General features: G+C 39.9%; 1 protein-coding gene across 3 annotated transcripts in view; it reads right to left on the bottom strand.

Moving 5' to 3' along the window:
- LOC133552893 (disheveled-associated activator of morphogenesis 1-like) overlaps positions 1 to 18,810 on the bottom strand; it is a 116,892-nt gene that overhangs the window by 38,339 nt on the left and 59,743 nt on the right. For all 3 annotated transcript variants that reach the window (XM_061900463.1, XM_061900465.1, XM_061900464.1), the window contains exon 2: positions 2,889 to 3,193. In XM_061900463.1, the coding sequence (XP_061756447.1) occupies positions 2,889 to 3,083 (195 nt within the window). In that variant the 5' untranslated portion in view covers positions 3,084 to 3,193. The remainder of the gene's footprint in view (positions 1 to 2,888; positions 3,194 to 18,810) is intronic.

The following is an 18,810-nucleotide window of genomic DNA, read 5'->3' as shown; positions in this document are numbered from 1 at the left end:
AGTGGGTTGTATTTTTCATGCACTTATTTTTGCTGTATTTATCTGGCACAAGTGGAAATAATGCCTACATTAAACCGGTCCGTGGTGCAAAAAAGGTTGGGGACCACTGATATAAATAACGGGATTGTTTCTCTTGCTATTAAAAAATACAAATATGACTACAAATCATGCATTAGGTTGAACGAAGCCCACTATCCTCTTGTCATACAAACATGTAGAGTGTAGAGTCAGATAATTTAATTTTTTCACAAATCAGACATGTTTCCATAGACACTTACGCACGAGCACGCCATGTAATTCTTTCATCCCTCACAAAAGCTATTAGATAACAGTAAAAGAGAAATAAACATGGAGCCCTGCTAACATGGAAGAAACCTAAATAATAACCAAGTTGAATTATATTTCTTTGGATCAACAGGTTGATCAAAAAAAAAAAAAGAGAAATATTCTTGGAAACTATAATAACTTAATAAAAGTTAAAGTACCAATTATTGTCACACACACACTAGGTGTGGTGAGATTATCCTCTGCATTTGACCCATCACCCTCACCCCCTGTGGGAGGTGAGGGGAGCAGTGAGCAGCACCCATGGCCGTGCCCGGGAATAATTTTTGGTGATTTAACCCCCAATTCCAACCCTTGATTCTGAGTGTCAAGCAGGGAGATAATGGGTCCCATTTTCATAGTCTTGTGGAATGATTCGGCCGGGGTTTGAACTCACGACCTACCGATCTCAGGGCGTGCACTCTACACACTATGCCACTAAGTCATACAAAAAATGTTTTTTTTGTTGATTGCAAACTTCAAGAGAATAATTGACGTGCAGGATGAGAAGAACTTCATGTAAATTTCAACTTCCAATGCACATTTATCCCCTTTAGACGAGATTCTTTTACAAACCCCATTTCCATATGAGTTGGGAAATTGTGTTAGATGTAAATATAAACGGAATACAATGATTTGCAAATCATTTTCAACCCATATTCAGTTGAATGCACTACAAAGACAAGATATTTGATGTTCAAATTCATTAACTTTATTTCTTTTTTGCAAATAATAACTAACTTAGAATTTTATGGCTGCAACACGTGCCAAAGTAGTTGGGAAAAGGCATGTTCACCACTGTGTTACATCACCTTTTAACAACATTCAATAAACATTTGGGAACTTTGAAAGTGGAATTCTTTCCTATTCTAGTTTTATGTAGAGCTTCAGTCATTCAACAGCCGCTGTCGTATTTTACGCTTCATAATGCGGCACACATTTTTGATGGGAGACAGATCTGGACTGCAGGTGGGCCAGGAAAGTACCCGCACTCTTTTTTTACAAAGCCACGCTGTTGTAACACATGCTGAATGTGGCTTGACATTGTCTTGATGAAATAAGCAGGGGTGTCCATGAAAAAGACAGCGCTTAAATGGCAGCATATGTTGTTCCAAAGCCTGTATGTACCTTTCAGCATTAATGGTGCCTTCACAGATGTGTAAGTTACCCATGCCTTGGGCACTAATGCACCCCGATACCATCACAGATGCTGGCTTTTGAACTTTGCGTCGATAACAGTCTGGATGGTTCGCTTCCTCTTTGGTCCGGATGACACAATGTCGAATATTTCCAAAAACTATTTTAAATGTGGACTCGTCAGACCACAGAACACTTTTCCACTTTGCATCAGTCCATCTTAGATTATCTTGGGCGTTTCTGGATGTTGCTTATGAATGGCTTTCGCTTTGCATAGTAGAGTTTTAACTTGCACTTACAGATGTAGCGACCAACTGTATTTAGTGACAGTGGTTTTCTGAAGTGTTCCTGAGCCCATGTGGTGATATCCTCTAGAAATTGATGTCGGTTTTTGATACAGTGCCGTCTGACGGATCGGAGGTCGAGGTCATTCAATGTTGGTTTGCGGCCATGCCGCTTATGTGGAGTGATTTCTCCAGATTCTCTGAACCTTTTGATGATATTATGGAGCGTTGATGTTGAAATCCTGAAATTTCTTGCAATTGCACTTTGAGAAACGTTGTTCTTAAACTGTTTGACTATTTGCAAACGCAGTTGTGGACAAAGGGGTGTAACTCGCCCCATCTTTTCTTGTGAAAGACTGAGCATTCTTTGGGAAGCTGTTTTTATACCCAATCATGGCACCCACCTGTTCCCAATTAGCCTGCACACCTGTGGGATGTTCCAAATAAGTGTTTGATGAGCATTCCTCAACTTTATCAGTATTTATTGCCACCTTTCCCAACTTCTGTGTCACGTGTTGCTGGCATCAAATTCTAATGTTAATGATTATTTGCAAAAAAAAATTTTTTTCATCAGTTTGAACATCAAATATGTTGTCTTTGTAGCATATTCAACTGAATATGGGTTGGAAATGATTTGCAAATCATTGTATTCTGTTTGTATTTACATATAAAACACAATTTGCCAACTCATGGAAATGGGGTTTGTATACCCTGCAGCAAAATGGCCTTCGATTAGCCGCACGCTCAAGGGCTCGCATGGAGTGAAAGGCAAAAGCACGTGTGTCGTTTCCTTTCTGGTAAACACAGCAACTGAAAGCCTCCTTGTCGTCACACTCAATTATGTACTCATAAAGGGACGTTAGACAAAAACAAGCAATTAGCAGATGGCGGAGGCCTTGACATGAGGAGCTGCTGAATGAGGTCCATTGATGTGCAAAAATGTCATGCTTACATTACTGTGGCAACCAACAATGGCAGAGAAAAAAGGGAGCTGGGCAAATTAGAGGAGACAACTGGACAGAGAAAGAATGGCCCTGTTACTCACAAGATGATCTAAAGTAAGAGGAAATGACTGCAGCTGTATTGAAAGTGTGCCAGAATATCAAGTCTAGACAATGAAGAACACAACAAGGGCAAACTTACCACCAACTCTGAAAACATTCCATCCAGTTCGTCATACCCTGGCATGGGCAGTGCTGGCTCCATGGCCTGCAGGGCAAAGTCTTCCCGCAGCTTGTAGGTGATCTCCGGGTGGTCGCTGTTGTTGAAGCAGCAGAGGATGAAGGAGAGGCCCCCGCGGCCACCGCTGCCACCATTGCCGCGCTTCCGGGGAGGCATGGCTCTCCTCGGCGGTTAAGGCTTAGCCGGCAGGGAGGGTCGTCGGAGGCTCTTTTAGGGGCCTCGTTGCGGCCTCCACCACCACAGAGCTTGGCCTCCGTCAGGGGGTTCTGCACCAGGGAAAGACATTCAATATCGATCAGTTCAAGAAGTCAAGAAGTTTTTTCTTCTGAATTGTTTTATTCGTCATTATTACATTATTATCCCATTTTTACATTTACCTATTTGAGGCAAATAAAGGACAACCCTGAATATAGAACAACTCCACCAATATCTTAATACCGTCATCATATCAACATCATATTTTTGTTTACCCTTACACACACACACAAACACACACGCACACACACACACACACACAGGTCGTTTCACACTTGCATAATTTAATTAACTTCAAAAAAGGACCTGATATTTGGATACAAATGTAATTTTGTCAGAATGTCATACAGGAACACATTTTAAATGTTTTACTTGTGAATACACATAATTGATTTGCTAAAAACGTGGCAACATTTTTATTTTAAATCCCATCTGTGTGTATTTGTGAGTGAAATTTGCATAAAAAACCGCGCCGCCTTTTAGGTAACCATCCACGGTTAAAGCAAAGGATATATTTGGGGATTAATCACATGAAAGAACTTATTTTTTTTAATATATATTTATACAGTATAAACACATATATACAATATATAAACATATATACAATATATACGTATACATTTATACATACGTACACGCACACAAACAATGAACGCCATTTTCACTAATATTTACTTGTTTTATATACAGGTGTAAATGTATATATAAACACCATCCATCCATCCATCCATCCTTCCATTTCCTACCGCTTGTCCTGTTCGGGGTCGCTGGAGCCTATCTCAGCTGCATTCGGGCGGAAGGCGGTGTACACCCTGGACAAGTCGCCACCTCATCGCAGGGTCAACACAGACAGACAACATTCACACTAACATTCACACACTAGGACCAATTTAGTGTTGCCAATCAACCTATCCCCAGGTGCATGTCTTTGGAGGTGGGAGGAAGCCGGAGTACCCGGAGGGAACCCACGCAGTCACGGGGAGAACATGCAAACTCCACACAGAAAAATTCCCGAGCCCGGATTGAACCCAGGACAAATCAGGACCTTCGTATTGTGAGGCAGATGCACTAACCCCTCTGCCACCGTATATGAACACGTGATAGATAAAAAGGAGAAGACAATAAAAATATGGATTTTTAATACCAGCCGTTCTTTTCAACAGTGTATTACTAGATAGGCAATGTCGACATTTGAATTAAGAGATGGCATCTGTAATATCTCGGTGTCTGCAGGCCGGCAGTTTGTCATAGACGGTGCTTTAGGACGTTGGCCCTGAGGCTCTTGGTTAGGTTTTTATTTTCATCACTTCCTGGTTTTGAGTTAATGTCAGTACTTAGTTGGATTTTAACAAACGTCTCTACTGTTCTTCATGCTGTGTTTTCAAAAATATACGTGTTGAAGTCACCATTAACGACTTGTTGGCGGCATGTTTTGCAGATTACCCTTCTTTAGTCGGTGTCCGACTTTTTTAATCCAAACCAAAGCCAAACAAATAAGTTTGGGTTTTTTGGTAATTTAGCTTGCCTTGTGCTTTGCGTCTCTTTTCTTGACATCGTGTTACAACATTAGGGGTGTATCGGTACGTGTATTTGTATTGAACCGTTTCGGTACGAGGCACAACACACAGCAGGCTAGCAGCGACCAGGCGAGGACAACATGCAAAGGCCAGAGCTGGAAGACCCTCCTGCCTCATTAACATCTCCCATTTGGGAACACATTGGCTGCGCGGTGCAATACAACAATGGAGGACGGAGCTTTGCCGACATTGTTCAGCAGCAGTAGGGTACGCTTCTGCCAACACGTCAAACATGCTAACTCCTTTGAAGCGTCACCACCGCATTCAAGCAGCCTCTCCACGGCGAGTCAGGCAGGGCTGAAGCAATAACAAATGTTTTTATAGCAGCAGATTTAAGACCATCCATCCATTTTCTACCGCTTGTCCCGTTCGGGGTCGCAGGGCGTTGCTCTATTGCATTAAAAAGTAGATTTTGTCCCACTTCTATGGTGGAAGAACAATAAGCCCATATATCCTCTTACTGCCAAGTTAGCCAGGCTAGGGGGGTGTTGATGAACGTGGACTCCGACTTAAACAAGTTGAAAAACTTATTGGGGTGTTTGCATTCAGTGGTCAGTTGTACGGAATATGTACTGTACTGTGCAATCTACAAATAAAAGTCTCAATCAATCAAAAAAAGCACTTTATATGTAGGAAGGTTTTGTAAAGAAACCATTCTGAGCCTTATCTTATTTAGTTTTTATTTTATATATGTTGACCACATTAACCCTGGCAATGGACCCTGTGTGTATATGTATGTTATGCCATTGTTTACACATTTGGTAAATAAATAACCAAAAATTTATATTTTGTTGTTTTCTTAATGTACCAAAAATTAACCGAAATCGTTGTGTACCGTTACACCCCTAAATAACAGTTTTAATTACATACAAATGCTACACCAGAGCAGCAGCGTTACTGCAGCTACACTCACTGCAGCCCAGATGCTATAAAATATGATAAACAAAAGAGAATTATATCGTCTGATAGATATTTGTATGTCCTACTATGATCTACATCACACCGCATTACTCCAAATCGATTATGTATCGCACCGCACTACTCTTAATCTTGTGAAAAAATGTTCACGAGCGTTGTAGACACAGGCGTAAGTGTGTGAGTGACAGAAAGAAAAGCCCTGGGGAGAAGAGGTTTCTTTAGACCCTAAATAAATCTAGGGACAGTTTTTTGGGGATTATTTTCTTATTGGAAACAGTGCCCCTATTTAGGTCATTGTAATAGTTTGGAACACTAGGATGGAAATATAGTGTTCACCAATATTATATAGAAATAAAAAGAGACATTATGTGATCCATGTGTATAAAACAAAGGAAACGTTATCGTTCCTGGTAATGCAGAAAAACCACAGAGCTGCATGTTACCGAGAGGTAGCAATAAACGATTCAATTACAACATCTACACAAGAAGGCCCTACCAGAGTGCCTTGTTTGAAATGGACACCGCAATTTTCTGGATCAGACCTTTTCATCTATCATTTAATTTCCATTCAGAAGGGAACTCGGTCCCTCTCTCTACAAAGATGGCAGTGATTATACAGGCGTGTGTTTTCGGTGGCAGGAGGTTTGTCAGAACAAATACTTCCTGTAAAAGCCTCACACTCATCACTGAACGATGACTAAGCTCTTGCTGTAACAGCCTCAATCTTCCCCATTGTCTTCAGGATCAGACTTTCCCTTCCCGAGGCGAGAGGGCGGATCTAGTTTGTTAGCAACTGTCTTGGCGCAGTCTGAGGGATACATAAAACAGAAAGATCAGCTGTCATGGATGAACAACATTGTTAAAGGGACTTGAGCACATACTGAATTTCAAACTATGGTGACCATGGCCGTTACAAGTCAGTTCTTTAAGACTTTGGGTCACTATTTGAGAGGAGTTGCCAGCAACATTTTCCTCTTTTAAATCAGATTGTTAGCACTTTGCTTCCTTTGATATGCGGATGTTAAACAAAAGTTCTCTGTCATGTTTAGAAGTATTAAGAGCACTAACAATGATTATTTAATGCAAGGCTAAACTGTGCCAACAGTTCTTTTAAACAATCTCCTGGTCGCCAACATAGGACCAGAGAAAAAAGAGCTCGTCAAAGATCATTAAGAATTCAGTGGTCCCCAACCACCGGTCCGTGACGCATAGAAACATTAAATAATTTACAAACGACTGCATTTTCTCTGACTTAACTTTCCCACAACACACACCAATAAGCTTGTTTATAGATGTACAATAAAAGTCCTCATAGGAAGTTGCCATTTGTTATAACTTTGTGATACAATGATACAACGCACATTAATGAACATCCATCCATTCATCTTCTTCCGCTTATCCGAGGTCGGGTCGTGGGGGCAACAGCCTAAGCAGGGAAACCCAGACTTCCCTTTCCCCAGCCACTTCGTCTAGCTCTTCCCGGGGGATCCAGAGGCATTCCCAGGCCAGCCGGGAGACATAGTCTTCCCAACGTGTCCTGGGTCTTCCCCGTGGCCTCCTACCGGTTGGACGTGCCCTAAACACCTCCCTAGGGAGGCGTTCGGGTGGCATCCTGACCAGATGCCCGAACCACCTCATCTGGCTCCTCTCCATGTGAAGGAGCAGCGGCTTTACTTTGAGTTCCTACCGGATGGCAGCGCTTCTCACCCTATCTCTAAGGGAGAGCCCCGCCACACGGCGGAGGAAACTCATTTCGGCCGCTTGTACCCGTGATCTTATCCTTTCGGTCATGACCCAAAGCTCATGACCATAGGAGAGGATGGGAACGTAGAGCTTTGCCTTCCGGCTCAGCTCCTTCTTCACCACAACGGATCAGTACAACGTCCGCATTAATGAACAGATAAAATATAAATGTGACAGATTGTAGCCAAAGGTGGATTTCCATCTGCATCTCATTGCAAAGAAACAAGCCCAAGGCTCCCACTAATTCAGCAACATAGTGAGTTATATTTCTCACGCACTTATTTTTGCTGTATTTATTTGGCACAAGTGGAAAGTAGGTCCCTGAAAGTAATGCCTACATTAAACCAGTCCTTGGTGCAAAAAAGATGTCAACAGTGCTATGGGGATTTTCTAGGAATCTGAAAAGACAGCTAAGTTTCGAACTGAACTGGTATTGTCATTTAGAGGCCCGATTTGGCCTGTTGAATAACATACTATAGAGAGGGTGCCTAGAAAGAAGAGTGTTGGAGGACACACATGGAAGCACACAGCAGTCCCTCTGAAGTGAATATTTATTTTGACACATCCTTGACTTTTCCAAATACACTACCAGCGGCAGGCTGTAGCTGCATGGTTTAACGCTCACCATGCGTTGGAGCGCAAAAGCCCTCCTTGACCATATTAGTCCACAAAAATGTGCCCATCTTTTCCATTAGCTAAAGCCAGCTGTAAACTCTGAACAAACCCTTGATCCAGGAGCGCTCGTCCCCACCCAGTCAAAGGGGCGTCGACACAAAGTCGGACGGTTTGAACATGCATGCTGGACTGGTGTGTTTTGTGTATAGTTGTTAACCTGCAGGCGCTCTTACATTAGCCCCTAGAGCAGTGTTTTTTAATCTTCTCTGAGCCAAGGCACATTTTTTTTCATTGGAAATATTCTGAGGCACGCCAACAGCAGAAAACATTAAAAAACTAAATTCAGCAATATTGACAATAAAAGGTTGTTCTCGCAATTGTTGGATATTAATTCAAACCATAACTAAGCATGCATGACTATAACTTTTGTCTTAAAGTAGGTGTACTGTCACGACCTGTCACATCACATTGTGACTTATTTTGATTTTTGGTGTTTTCCTGTGCGTAGTGTTTTAGTTCTTGTGTTGCGCTCCTATTTTGGTGGCTTTTCCTCTTTTGTTGGTATTTTCCTGTAACAAATTCATGTCTTCCTTGAGTGCTATTACCTGGCCCTGCATTTTTTCCCAGAATCAAGACTATTTAAGTTGTGCGGACGCTATCCTTCTTTGTGGGGACATTGTTGATTGTCGTGTCATGTACCGGATGTACTTTGTGGACGCCGTCTGCCCTACACGCTGTAAGTCTTTGCTGTCGTCCAGCATTCTGTTTTTGTTTACTTTGCAGCCACTTTAGTTTTAGTTTCGTTTTGCAAAGCCTTCCCTAAGCTTCAATGCCTTTTCTTAGCGGCACTCGCCTTTTGTTTATGTTTGGTTTAAGTGTTAGATAGCTTTTTACCCGCATATTGTGATCAAGACTAACCATGTTCCCGACATCTGCAAATCAATTAGCTACCTGCTGCCACCTGCTGATATAGAAGAGTATTACATGGTTATTCTGCTGATCTCTAGACAGCACAGTCACTCAACAAAGGCACATTTACAGATTGTAATTACTGGTTTGCAAAAAATATTTTTAACACCATTAGGCGAAATTACATAATCTCCCACGGCACACCAGACTGTATGTCACGGCACACTAGTGTTCCGCGGCACAGTGGTTGAAAAACACTGCCCTAGAGGTTGTCTGTCAGGCGGTCAAGGTTCCCGACATTACCCGCCAAGCCTGTTAGAACACGAGGACGTTCCTTTCTAGAGTCAGGTGAGCTGTGTGACACTGAACTACATGCAAGCCAAGGACCACGGATGATTATCTTGTCCCGGACAAAACTGTTCCTTCTGCAGAATCATCTGGTTATTTCCGAGGCTGAGAAAAATGGTAACAGCAGCAAACAGACCCTCATTTTGTACTTCTTAATTAATACAGACGCTGTATTTAAACCCGCCGACTCAGGCTGAAACAATCACGTCTCGCTGTTTTGTCCCGCGGGAGGTATCCCCTCTTTGAAATCTTTGTTGTTGTCCTGACCATGTGGTTTGGAGTGGGCTGGCACGGCTCCAAACAGTCCACAGAACCCCATTTATTAACCCCTTGTTGTGCGATGATCGCCCAGAGATCTCCCCCCTGTCAAACTGTCAAGGGCGCCTGGAGATAAGGCAGGAGTCAAAGGGAGCATCCCAAGTCCAACACGGACAGGAGCTCACGTTACTCAACATGTGCGAAAAGAAAAGGGGGGTGGAGGATGCACAACCTGTCTCCTTGTGGCTTTGCCAAGCCCTGATTTTTCCTTTTCTGTTCTTTTGATTTTCACTTGTCTGTTTTACTCATCTCCTCAAACTCCTACTCCACTCCACTCCGTTTACTACTAAGAGACAGACAGTCCGGAACCAAACAGCCATTTTTTCAATGTCTTATTAATTGTTGATGTTATTTTTCAACAGTTTGACATGTCGCTGTGCAGAAATCCATCCGTCCATCCATTTTTCTACCGCTTGTCCCTTTTTGGGGTTGTTAGAGCCTATCTCAGCTGCATTTGGGCGGAAGGCGGTGTACACCATGGACAAGTCGCCACTGTGCAGAAATGTAAAGTTAAAGTTAAAGTACCAATGATTGTCACACACAAATAGGTGTAGTGAAATTTGTCTCCTGCGTTTGACCCATCCCCTTGTTCACCCCCTGGGAGGTGAGGGGAGCAGTGGGCAGCAGCGGTGGACGCCCCCGGGAATCATTTTTGGTGATTTAACCCCCGATTCCAACCCTTGTTGCTGTGTGCCAAGCAGGGAGGTAATAGGTCCCATTTTTATAGTCTTTGATATGACCTGGCCGGGGTTTGAACTCACAACCTACCGATCTCAGGCCAATGTAAGAATTCTTGCTCAATTTAACAGCATGTATTTTGTTATACAAGCCAAATCTTCTACTCCTAAACCATTGCACACAAAAGAGTGAACATTGATCAAAGCATTGACCTTTACTTGCGCTATTTTTTTTAGATAATAAGTGGGATTGATCTGAAATTTATCACAGAGCTCAATGCGCACTACAAACACTCATTGTTAACTTTTAGGTGATTAGCTGAATCACCAAAGAATTTGGTGCAAACTTTTATGGGGCTGAAATGAACATGTGAATAAAATATATAAATTTAAATGTGGTTAATCCATAGCCGCCATAAAGCGAAACTTATTTGCAGGGGCAGGATATGAACTTAGCTATGATCTGGCCATAAACTATTGACAATTAGTTGGGTGATTATGCAACTTTGAGAATGTCCATATTAAATGTCTTATATAATCAACTGAGGGCTACAGAAATATCATTCACAGGCATGTGAAAAAATTAGGACTGTATGTCCATCCATTCATCCATCCATCCATCCATTTTCTACCGCCTGTCCCTTTTGGGGTCAGGGTGGGTCGCTTGAGCTTATCTTAGCTGCATTCAGGCGGCAGGCGGGGTACACCCTGGACAAGTCGCCACCTCATCACAGGTCCAAGACAGATAGACAGACAACATCCACACTTATATTCACACACTAGGGCCAATTTAGGGTTGCCAATCAACCCTTTTTGGATATGAAAAACCTAACCATTAGATCAGGAGTAGGGAACCTATGGCTCTCGAGCCAGATGTGGCTTTTTTGATGACTGCATTTGGCTCTCAGGTAAATCTTAGCTGACACTGCTTAACACGATAAGTAATGAATAATTCCGCTAATCACAGTTAAAAATAACGTTCAAAATATAAAACATTTTCATGTATTTTAATCCATCCATTTGTTTTCTATTGCATCTGTTCAAGAAGTCGCATTAATGGTAAGAAGTATTTTATTTTTTATTGGTTAGCTTCAGAATAACAATGTAATTAAAAAGAATAAGAGACTTATTATACGATAAAAATGTTGGTCTTACTTAAAAATGCACGCATTTAGGTGTATTTGATGTTAAAAAATATTATATGGCTTTCACAAAAATACGTTTTAAAATATTTGGCTTTCATGGCTCTGTCAGCCAAAAAGGTTCCCAACCCCTGCATTAGATGTTCTCATTTTTTGTGTTTTCATTGTGAACTATTGGTTTCCGTTTCCATACTTTACATACTTTACACTCCGCGTCGTCCGATATAACGACATCGCGACAGACGAGGGGATGAGCAACTTTAAAAATCAGACGGTTGCCATGGTAACACACCAATAATGCTATAATACTGTATTATTATTTATTTAGCTTTTTTTTTAATACGTCTGAAAAAAATACTAAATTACAACGAGATAGCCCTTTTTGTACCCACCCACATTTTTGGACAGACTGATTCCTAGTTCAGGCCAATTACTTTACTCAAGCTACCTTTCTGAAAAGTCTTTGTGGGACTAATTGACCCCCCAAGGGCATTGTTGTGTCTGGTCCTGACCTCATATAAAGCATGTTCTTTCTTTATACTATTTAAAAAGGGTGTTCTTGAAACCAATCATGCCTAACTCAGCATTTTTGTTATTCTTATGTGCAAATTTTTTTCATGAAATACTGAGTGGGGATGGGCCATATGACCTAAACTCTATATTTTATTTAAATTAAAGTAGCAATATATATTGAAATATTTTATATGATTATACAGTATATATATATATATATATATATATATATATATATATATATATATATATATATATATATATATATATATAAACTTCACCCTTGCTCCTGATGGGTCCTGTTTAGCGCCTTGCATGGCAGCTCCCGCCAACAGTGTGTGAATGTGTGTGTAAATGGGTGAATGTGGAAATACTGTCAAAGCGCTTTGGGCTCCTTAAAAAGGGGTAGAAAAGCACCATACAAGTACAACCACTTATTATATTGTTATCCGAGATAAATTATTTGTTATGTAAATGATAACAGAACCATTTCGAAGCAGGTTACAGAGGCTCATAATTTGGCTGCTGCTAATTTACTGTTAATAGCTGGTTACTCCTTGTTGTGACATGGTTATATCTAAACTTCAATCAATCAATCAATGTTTATTTGTATAGCCCTAAATCACAAGTGTCTCAAAGGGCTGCACAAGCCACAACGACATCCTCGGTTCAGAGCCCACATAAAGGCAAGGAAAAACTCACAACCCAGTGGGATGTCAATGTGAATGACCTCTATTACAATGTAATAATCAGTGGTTATTTTTTTGTTCGGCTACTTTACTTTAGTTCTGGGCGATACTGCAAAGTTGGATACTACTATTGTCACGGCTTGTCACACCAGGCTCTGTCTTATTTTGAGTTTGTCGGCATTTTCCTGCGTTTGATAATTTAGTTCCGGTCTAGCGCTCTTATTTTGGTTTCCCTTCCTGTTTTAGTTATTACTTCCTGAAGCAACTTGACTCCTGAGCGCTGTAGAGTTTGACTACTGGTGTAATTTAAATATTGTTTTACCTGCAAGCGGCACTGGTGCATTCCATGTGCATCTTGAAATCACGACAACTACCGCTAACTATATACTTGGTATCGTTTCTGTCGATACTTTTATTGATCCCCCCACTGTAGTTTAGCGGTTAGCATAGCTTATTGTATCCGCCCATGGTGGGTAGTGTAACATGTTTAGCTATTCCTCATCTTCCAGTGATAATGATTCATGTAAGAAACACAATTTATTTGCCACCATGGAGGCAAGGACTGCTGAATTAGAAGCGGCTATGCGCTGTGGCGGGGCGTTACCTGCTAGCTAACTAGTGACAATACTACGTTGCGTTGAAGACACGGTCGATCTCTTGTTGCAGTCAAATTTGCGGCACTGTGTCATCAACATGCTTTATCAAGATATAACGATATATTAATAAATAGCTCACACCGTACATTTTTAAAACACTTCTTTGTGGTCTACATAACAGGATGCACATTTTTTTGGGCGGTCTTATTTACGCGCCTCCACTTTGACTGGGTCTTGTCCCTGTCAACAAAAGGATAGAGAAAATAAGGAACTTTTGACTACAACGTCGGACTACGATCGCAGACTCGTTTAAAGCTCTTCAGGTAAATTATAACCATATATAGAAATATACGCTGAAGTAGTTTTGTCCCGATACCAGTAATTTGTTACCGGTATCAAAATGTATTTCGATACTTTTCTAAATAAAGGGGACCACAAAATTTTTTATTATTGGCTTTATTTTTAACAAAACATCTTACAGTACATTAAACATATGTTTCTTATTGTAAGTTTGTCCTTAAATAAAATAGTGAACACACAAGACAACTTGTCTTTTAGTAGATTAGATAGTACTTTATTTATTATTTTATTTATTCCTTCAGAGTAGTAGTAGTAAGCAAACAAACAAAGGCTCCTAATTTAGTCTGCTGACATATGCAGTAACATATTGTGTCATTTTCCATTGTATTATTTTGTCAAAATTAAAAAGGAAAAGTGTTAGAAAATGTATTACTAATCTACTTGTTAATTTACTGTTAATATCTGCTTACCTTCTCTTTTAACATGTTCTATCTACACTTCTGTTAAAATGTAATAATCACTTATTCTTCTGTTGTTTGGATGTTTTACATTAGTTTTGGATGATACCACAAATTTGGGTATCAATCCGATACCAAGTCGTTACAGGATCATACATTGGTCATATTCAAAGTCCTCATATTTCTTGAGTTTATAAACATAATATACATTAAAAAAAAAAGAAAATAAGATGTTTTGCCAAAAATTATCGTTCTAAGCATAGTAGTATCGACTAGATACGCTCCTGTACTTGGAATCAGTACAGTGGATGTTAGGTGTAGAGCCACCCATGGCGTCCTGCAGTGATGATACTTGTAAGAAACTTACTTTATTTGTCACCAAGGAGACGAGGATTAGTGATTTAGAAGTGGCTAAAACACTGCTGACTGCCGATGGACTTTATCCGCTAGCTAGTAAATGGTATTGTGCATAAACTTGAAACTTGAAACTAAAGCTACCCATGTCTTAAAGCACCTCTTCCTGAGGGCGTTCAGTGTCATAACTTCACCTTTAGCTTTAGTTTTTATGACAAAATGCATCCATTCTCCTTTTTCTGTCTACACACTGTGTCTGCTTGTAAGTACTCCGTGATTGTGCGCTGCCAAACATGCTCCTCTGCTCCTAAACCAGCAATGACACGACGTGATGATGACAAGGGATGTGGGGGACCGTTACTTTTTACAGGCGGTATAGTACCGAATATGAGTCATTAGTATGGCGGTACTATACCAATACCGGTATACTGAACAACCCTACGTTGAAGTCACACACAAATTGGGCAAATTCCAAACGGCTTCTTTTAGAGTAAGTATAAAGGCAAGATAGTTTTATAAATATCTTCGCCATGACCAAATGGTTTGATTTCAATAATGCAGGAACCAAATACACAAAAACAGGTGCCAATAGGCATGGAAGGTTGGTTTTGCATAATAGGGCTTCTTTATAAGCTTTATTGTCGACCTTATTTATATCACTTATATTGTACATTGCGTTTATCGCACAACTCAAATCCTGACTTAAGTCTTGTGGTGTTTTGGCTGTACCTGAGATGAAGAGAAAAATGGTCATGTCAATGCTGGGGCTAGAACGGACTGCAGCTGTGTTATGGGCGGGCCAGAAAGGCATTTACTGCATACTAGTTTAATCTTCTTTTCTGGTTTAGGATTTAGGCTGGATCAGACTTGTAATTTCATGATCATCTCACCATGTTATTATTTTCACAGCAAAGCCACTCGAGCTCCAACAACACAGTTTACACATTGATTGTATCATTAAAATACGTATAAGTTTTAAAGATGCCATGTTATAGTAATTGTCAACAATTTTAAGTATGTCTCAGAGATGCCACAATAGTGTATTAGTATTACTGTATTGTGGTCCAAAATCTACACCCAATGATGAAATTCAGACCGCTTGAAACTGCTTTTAGTAAACCCTTCTGGGAACCTGCCTTTTTGTGTTTGTAGCTTAAATGCTAATGGTTTTGTTGTGCCCTTTATCCACTTATGAGATGTAACTCTGCACTTATCAAATGTAATTGATACCATATATCACATACAACCTACACTATATTGTTGAGTAGGAGTGTAACGGTACAAAAAAATGTTGGTTCGGTACATACCTCGGTTTAGAGGTCACGGTTCGGTTAATTTTCGGTACAGTAAGAAAACAACAAAATATAAATGTTTTGGGTATTTATCTACCAAATTTGTAAACAGTGGCTTTATCCTTTTAACATTGGGAACACTATAATAATTCTGCTCAGATTAAATAAAATGGCAAAACTTTTCTTCTACATATAAAAAGTTCCACATATAAAAAGTGCAACATTAAACAGTTTCAAGTCAACTCATCATGCTTAATTTATTACAGCATTTGGGAAGCCTGTAGTTGATTTTTATTATGTAAATGTTATATTTCTAGCAACATGTGATAGCAGGGACCCTGCCATTAAAAGCTTTTCTGTCCGTAAAACACACACACACACACACACACACACACACACACACACACACACACACACACACACACACACACACACACACACACACACACACACACACTCACACTCACACTCACACTCACACTCACACTCACACTCACACTCACACTCACACTCACACTCACACTCACACTCACACTCACACTCACACTCACACTCACACTCACACTCACACTCACACTCACACTCACACTCACACTCACACCGCAAAATGAGCTAACGTTACGCTAAAAGCTAAATAGCTTTCAACTCAAGCCAGAACTGCGAGCGAGCTGAGCTGCAGTTTAAGTTTGTAGAAGGTCAACGGGCTCATAGTGATGTTAGTAGTAGTTGACTGGGAGGTGTTTATTATCGCTGCCTTATGCTCACCTGCTAAATACCTATCTGCTCGACGCTGAAGCATTTACTACATGCGCTCTGAATTCGCACTGCTGATTGGCTGTTACCGCTGTAAATACGCACTGCTGATTGGCTGTTACCCCTATATATGTAGCCAATCAGATGGTTGTGTGGGTGGGACAATGCTGGGTGCTGAGACAGAGGCAGAAGAAGCAAAGCAGCTTGTTAAGACTAGCTTAGAAACTCGTTCGGTACACCCCCGTACCGAAGCGGTTCAATACAAATAACGTACCGTTACACCCCTATTGTTGAGGAGTGAGACAAAAAAACTTGCATAACGATGTAAGCTACAGTGCTAAAAATACACAGTCACGTTTTAGCAGCAACATCACGCTAAAAAATTATCAAACTTGCATTTCTCCCATGTCTGTAGCTGACTGACTTTATTTTAAGATGTAAACCATCCGTGGGTAGTATAATGGCGGTATAAAAGAGATTTATTTCCTAGAACAGCAAACAAGTGAGGGAAATTATGATATATTGTCATGTTAGTGCTCATAAACAGGTTTAGGAACGTATATTACTGTTAAATAAAAAAGTCAATTTGTATAATGGGGTGGTATAGCCCGGTTGGTAGAGTGGACGTGCCAGCAACTTGAGGGTTCCAGGTTCGATCCACATTTCCGCCATCCTAGTCACTGCCGTTGTGTCCTTGGGCAAGACACTCTACCCACCTGCTGCCAGTGCCACCCACACTTGTTTAAATGTAACTTAGTTATTGAGTTGCACTATGTAAAGCCACTAGAGAAAAAGTGCTATATAAATATAATTCACTTTACTTCACTTCACTTCACTTCACTTCATAATGAGGAACATTTTTAAAAAGTGAAAACTCTTCCAAGTCTATTTGATGCAAGTATGCAATGCAGCCAACAATATTAGCATTCAGCTGCTTGATGAGGCTTAACTGCACCGTTTTACTGTATTTCACTTTTTAACCCAAAAAACCACAGACCATACCAGCATGTGGTATTTTACGAGCAAAAAATTGAACCGCAGAGAAAGCTTGGGGGTCCGGGATTGTAATGTTTTGCAGCAAGCCGCAATTATCAACACAAGAGGCTTACAGGCTTTTGGAACTCCCACTGGACACACATCAAAATGTATATTGGATGAATTTAAAGAGCTGTGAGCATAAAGGGGTCAAGAGTTCCATGGTGAAGGCTGGTGGTCTCCCTTTCATCAACTCACATTTAGAGGGCGCGTAGGGGATTGCCGGAGAAAGTCCAATATTTGGACATGTGGCATTTTAGTTGCTCCAAGAATAACAGCAATTTAAAGTGACCAGACAATGTATTTCCAGTTCCAACACTGAAATCTACAAATTTGATACAAATGTTGGCATTGTTCGGCGATGTTTAGCAAGAGTGAATATGCACACAACACAGCTGGACACACACACACACACACACACACACACGCATTCTTGGATTTGTTACCTTCTTGAGACCTCTGAAAAATGCCTACCTCTTTAGGACCACCATTTCTAGATATATAAAGAGTTGTATTAACATTATTAATACATACAAACTATGCAAATATAAAATAGCTTGTTGAGAAAAATTTGTTGCAATTTCACAATAAAAAGATCACAATTTCACAAGAAAAACAGAATTTTGGCATTAGTATAATAAAAGTCATAATTTTACTCAACGCAAGTCAAAATTTTACAAGAAAAACTGAACATTTGTCCAATATTATGATAAAAGTTGGAATTTTACTCACAGTTACAATTTAAAAAAAAAAGCTTAACATTTTGGCAATTTTATGAAAAAAGTCGTAATTTTACTCAACAAAAGTCACAATTTTATAAGAAAACTTAAATTTTTTGGGCAATATTATAATAATCATCGGAATTTTATGACAAAAGTCATAATTTTGCTCCAAAAAAGTCACTATTTTACAATACCAACAAAAACGATTGCAATATTGTGATAAATCAGAATTTAATATGACAATGTCATAATTTTGCATTAAAAAGTAATAATTTTACATAAAAAGTAATAATTAATACGATAAATGTTGCAATATTACAGTAAAAGAAAAAATATGAGAAATTGTTCCCAATTTTATAAGAAAGAAGTTGACACATTGTGACAAAAAGACTGATTTTAGTTTAATAAATATTTTTTAACATTTTTGTTTGTAATTGTTTATTTAATTTTCATTATTTACTTGAAGTTATAACAATATGTCTCTATATACATATGTATTTATTTATTTAAATTAATTTTGACCAAAGGTGGCGCATTCATTTTCTTACACACACTTGTTACTGTATTTTTTGGACTATAAGTCGCAGTTTTTTTCATAGTTTGGCCGGGGGTGCGACTTATACTCACAGATATGACTGTATATATGGCGGATACTGCCCTCCAAAATAG

This window comes from Nerophis ophidion, linkage group LG05 (assembly GCF_033978795.1).
Source record: "Nerophis ophidion isolate RoL-2023_Sa linkage group LG05, RoL_Noph_v1.0, whole genome shotgun sequence".
In the NCBI taxonomy this organism is placed as follows: domain Eukaryota; kingdom Metazoa; phylum Chordata; class Actinopteri; order Syngnathiformes; family Syngnathidae; genus Nerophis; species Nerophis ophidion.
Note: the sequence above shows the minus strand (reverse complement) of the source record. Positions and strands in the feature narration are given on the sequence as shown.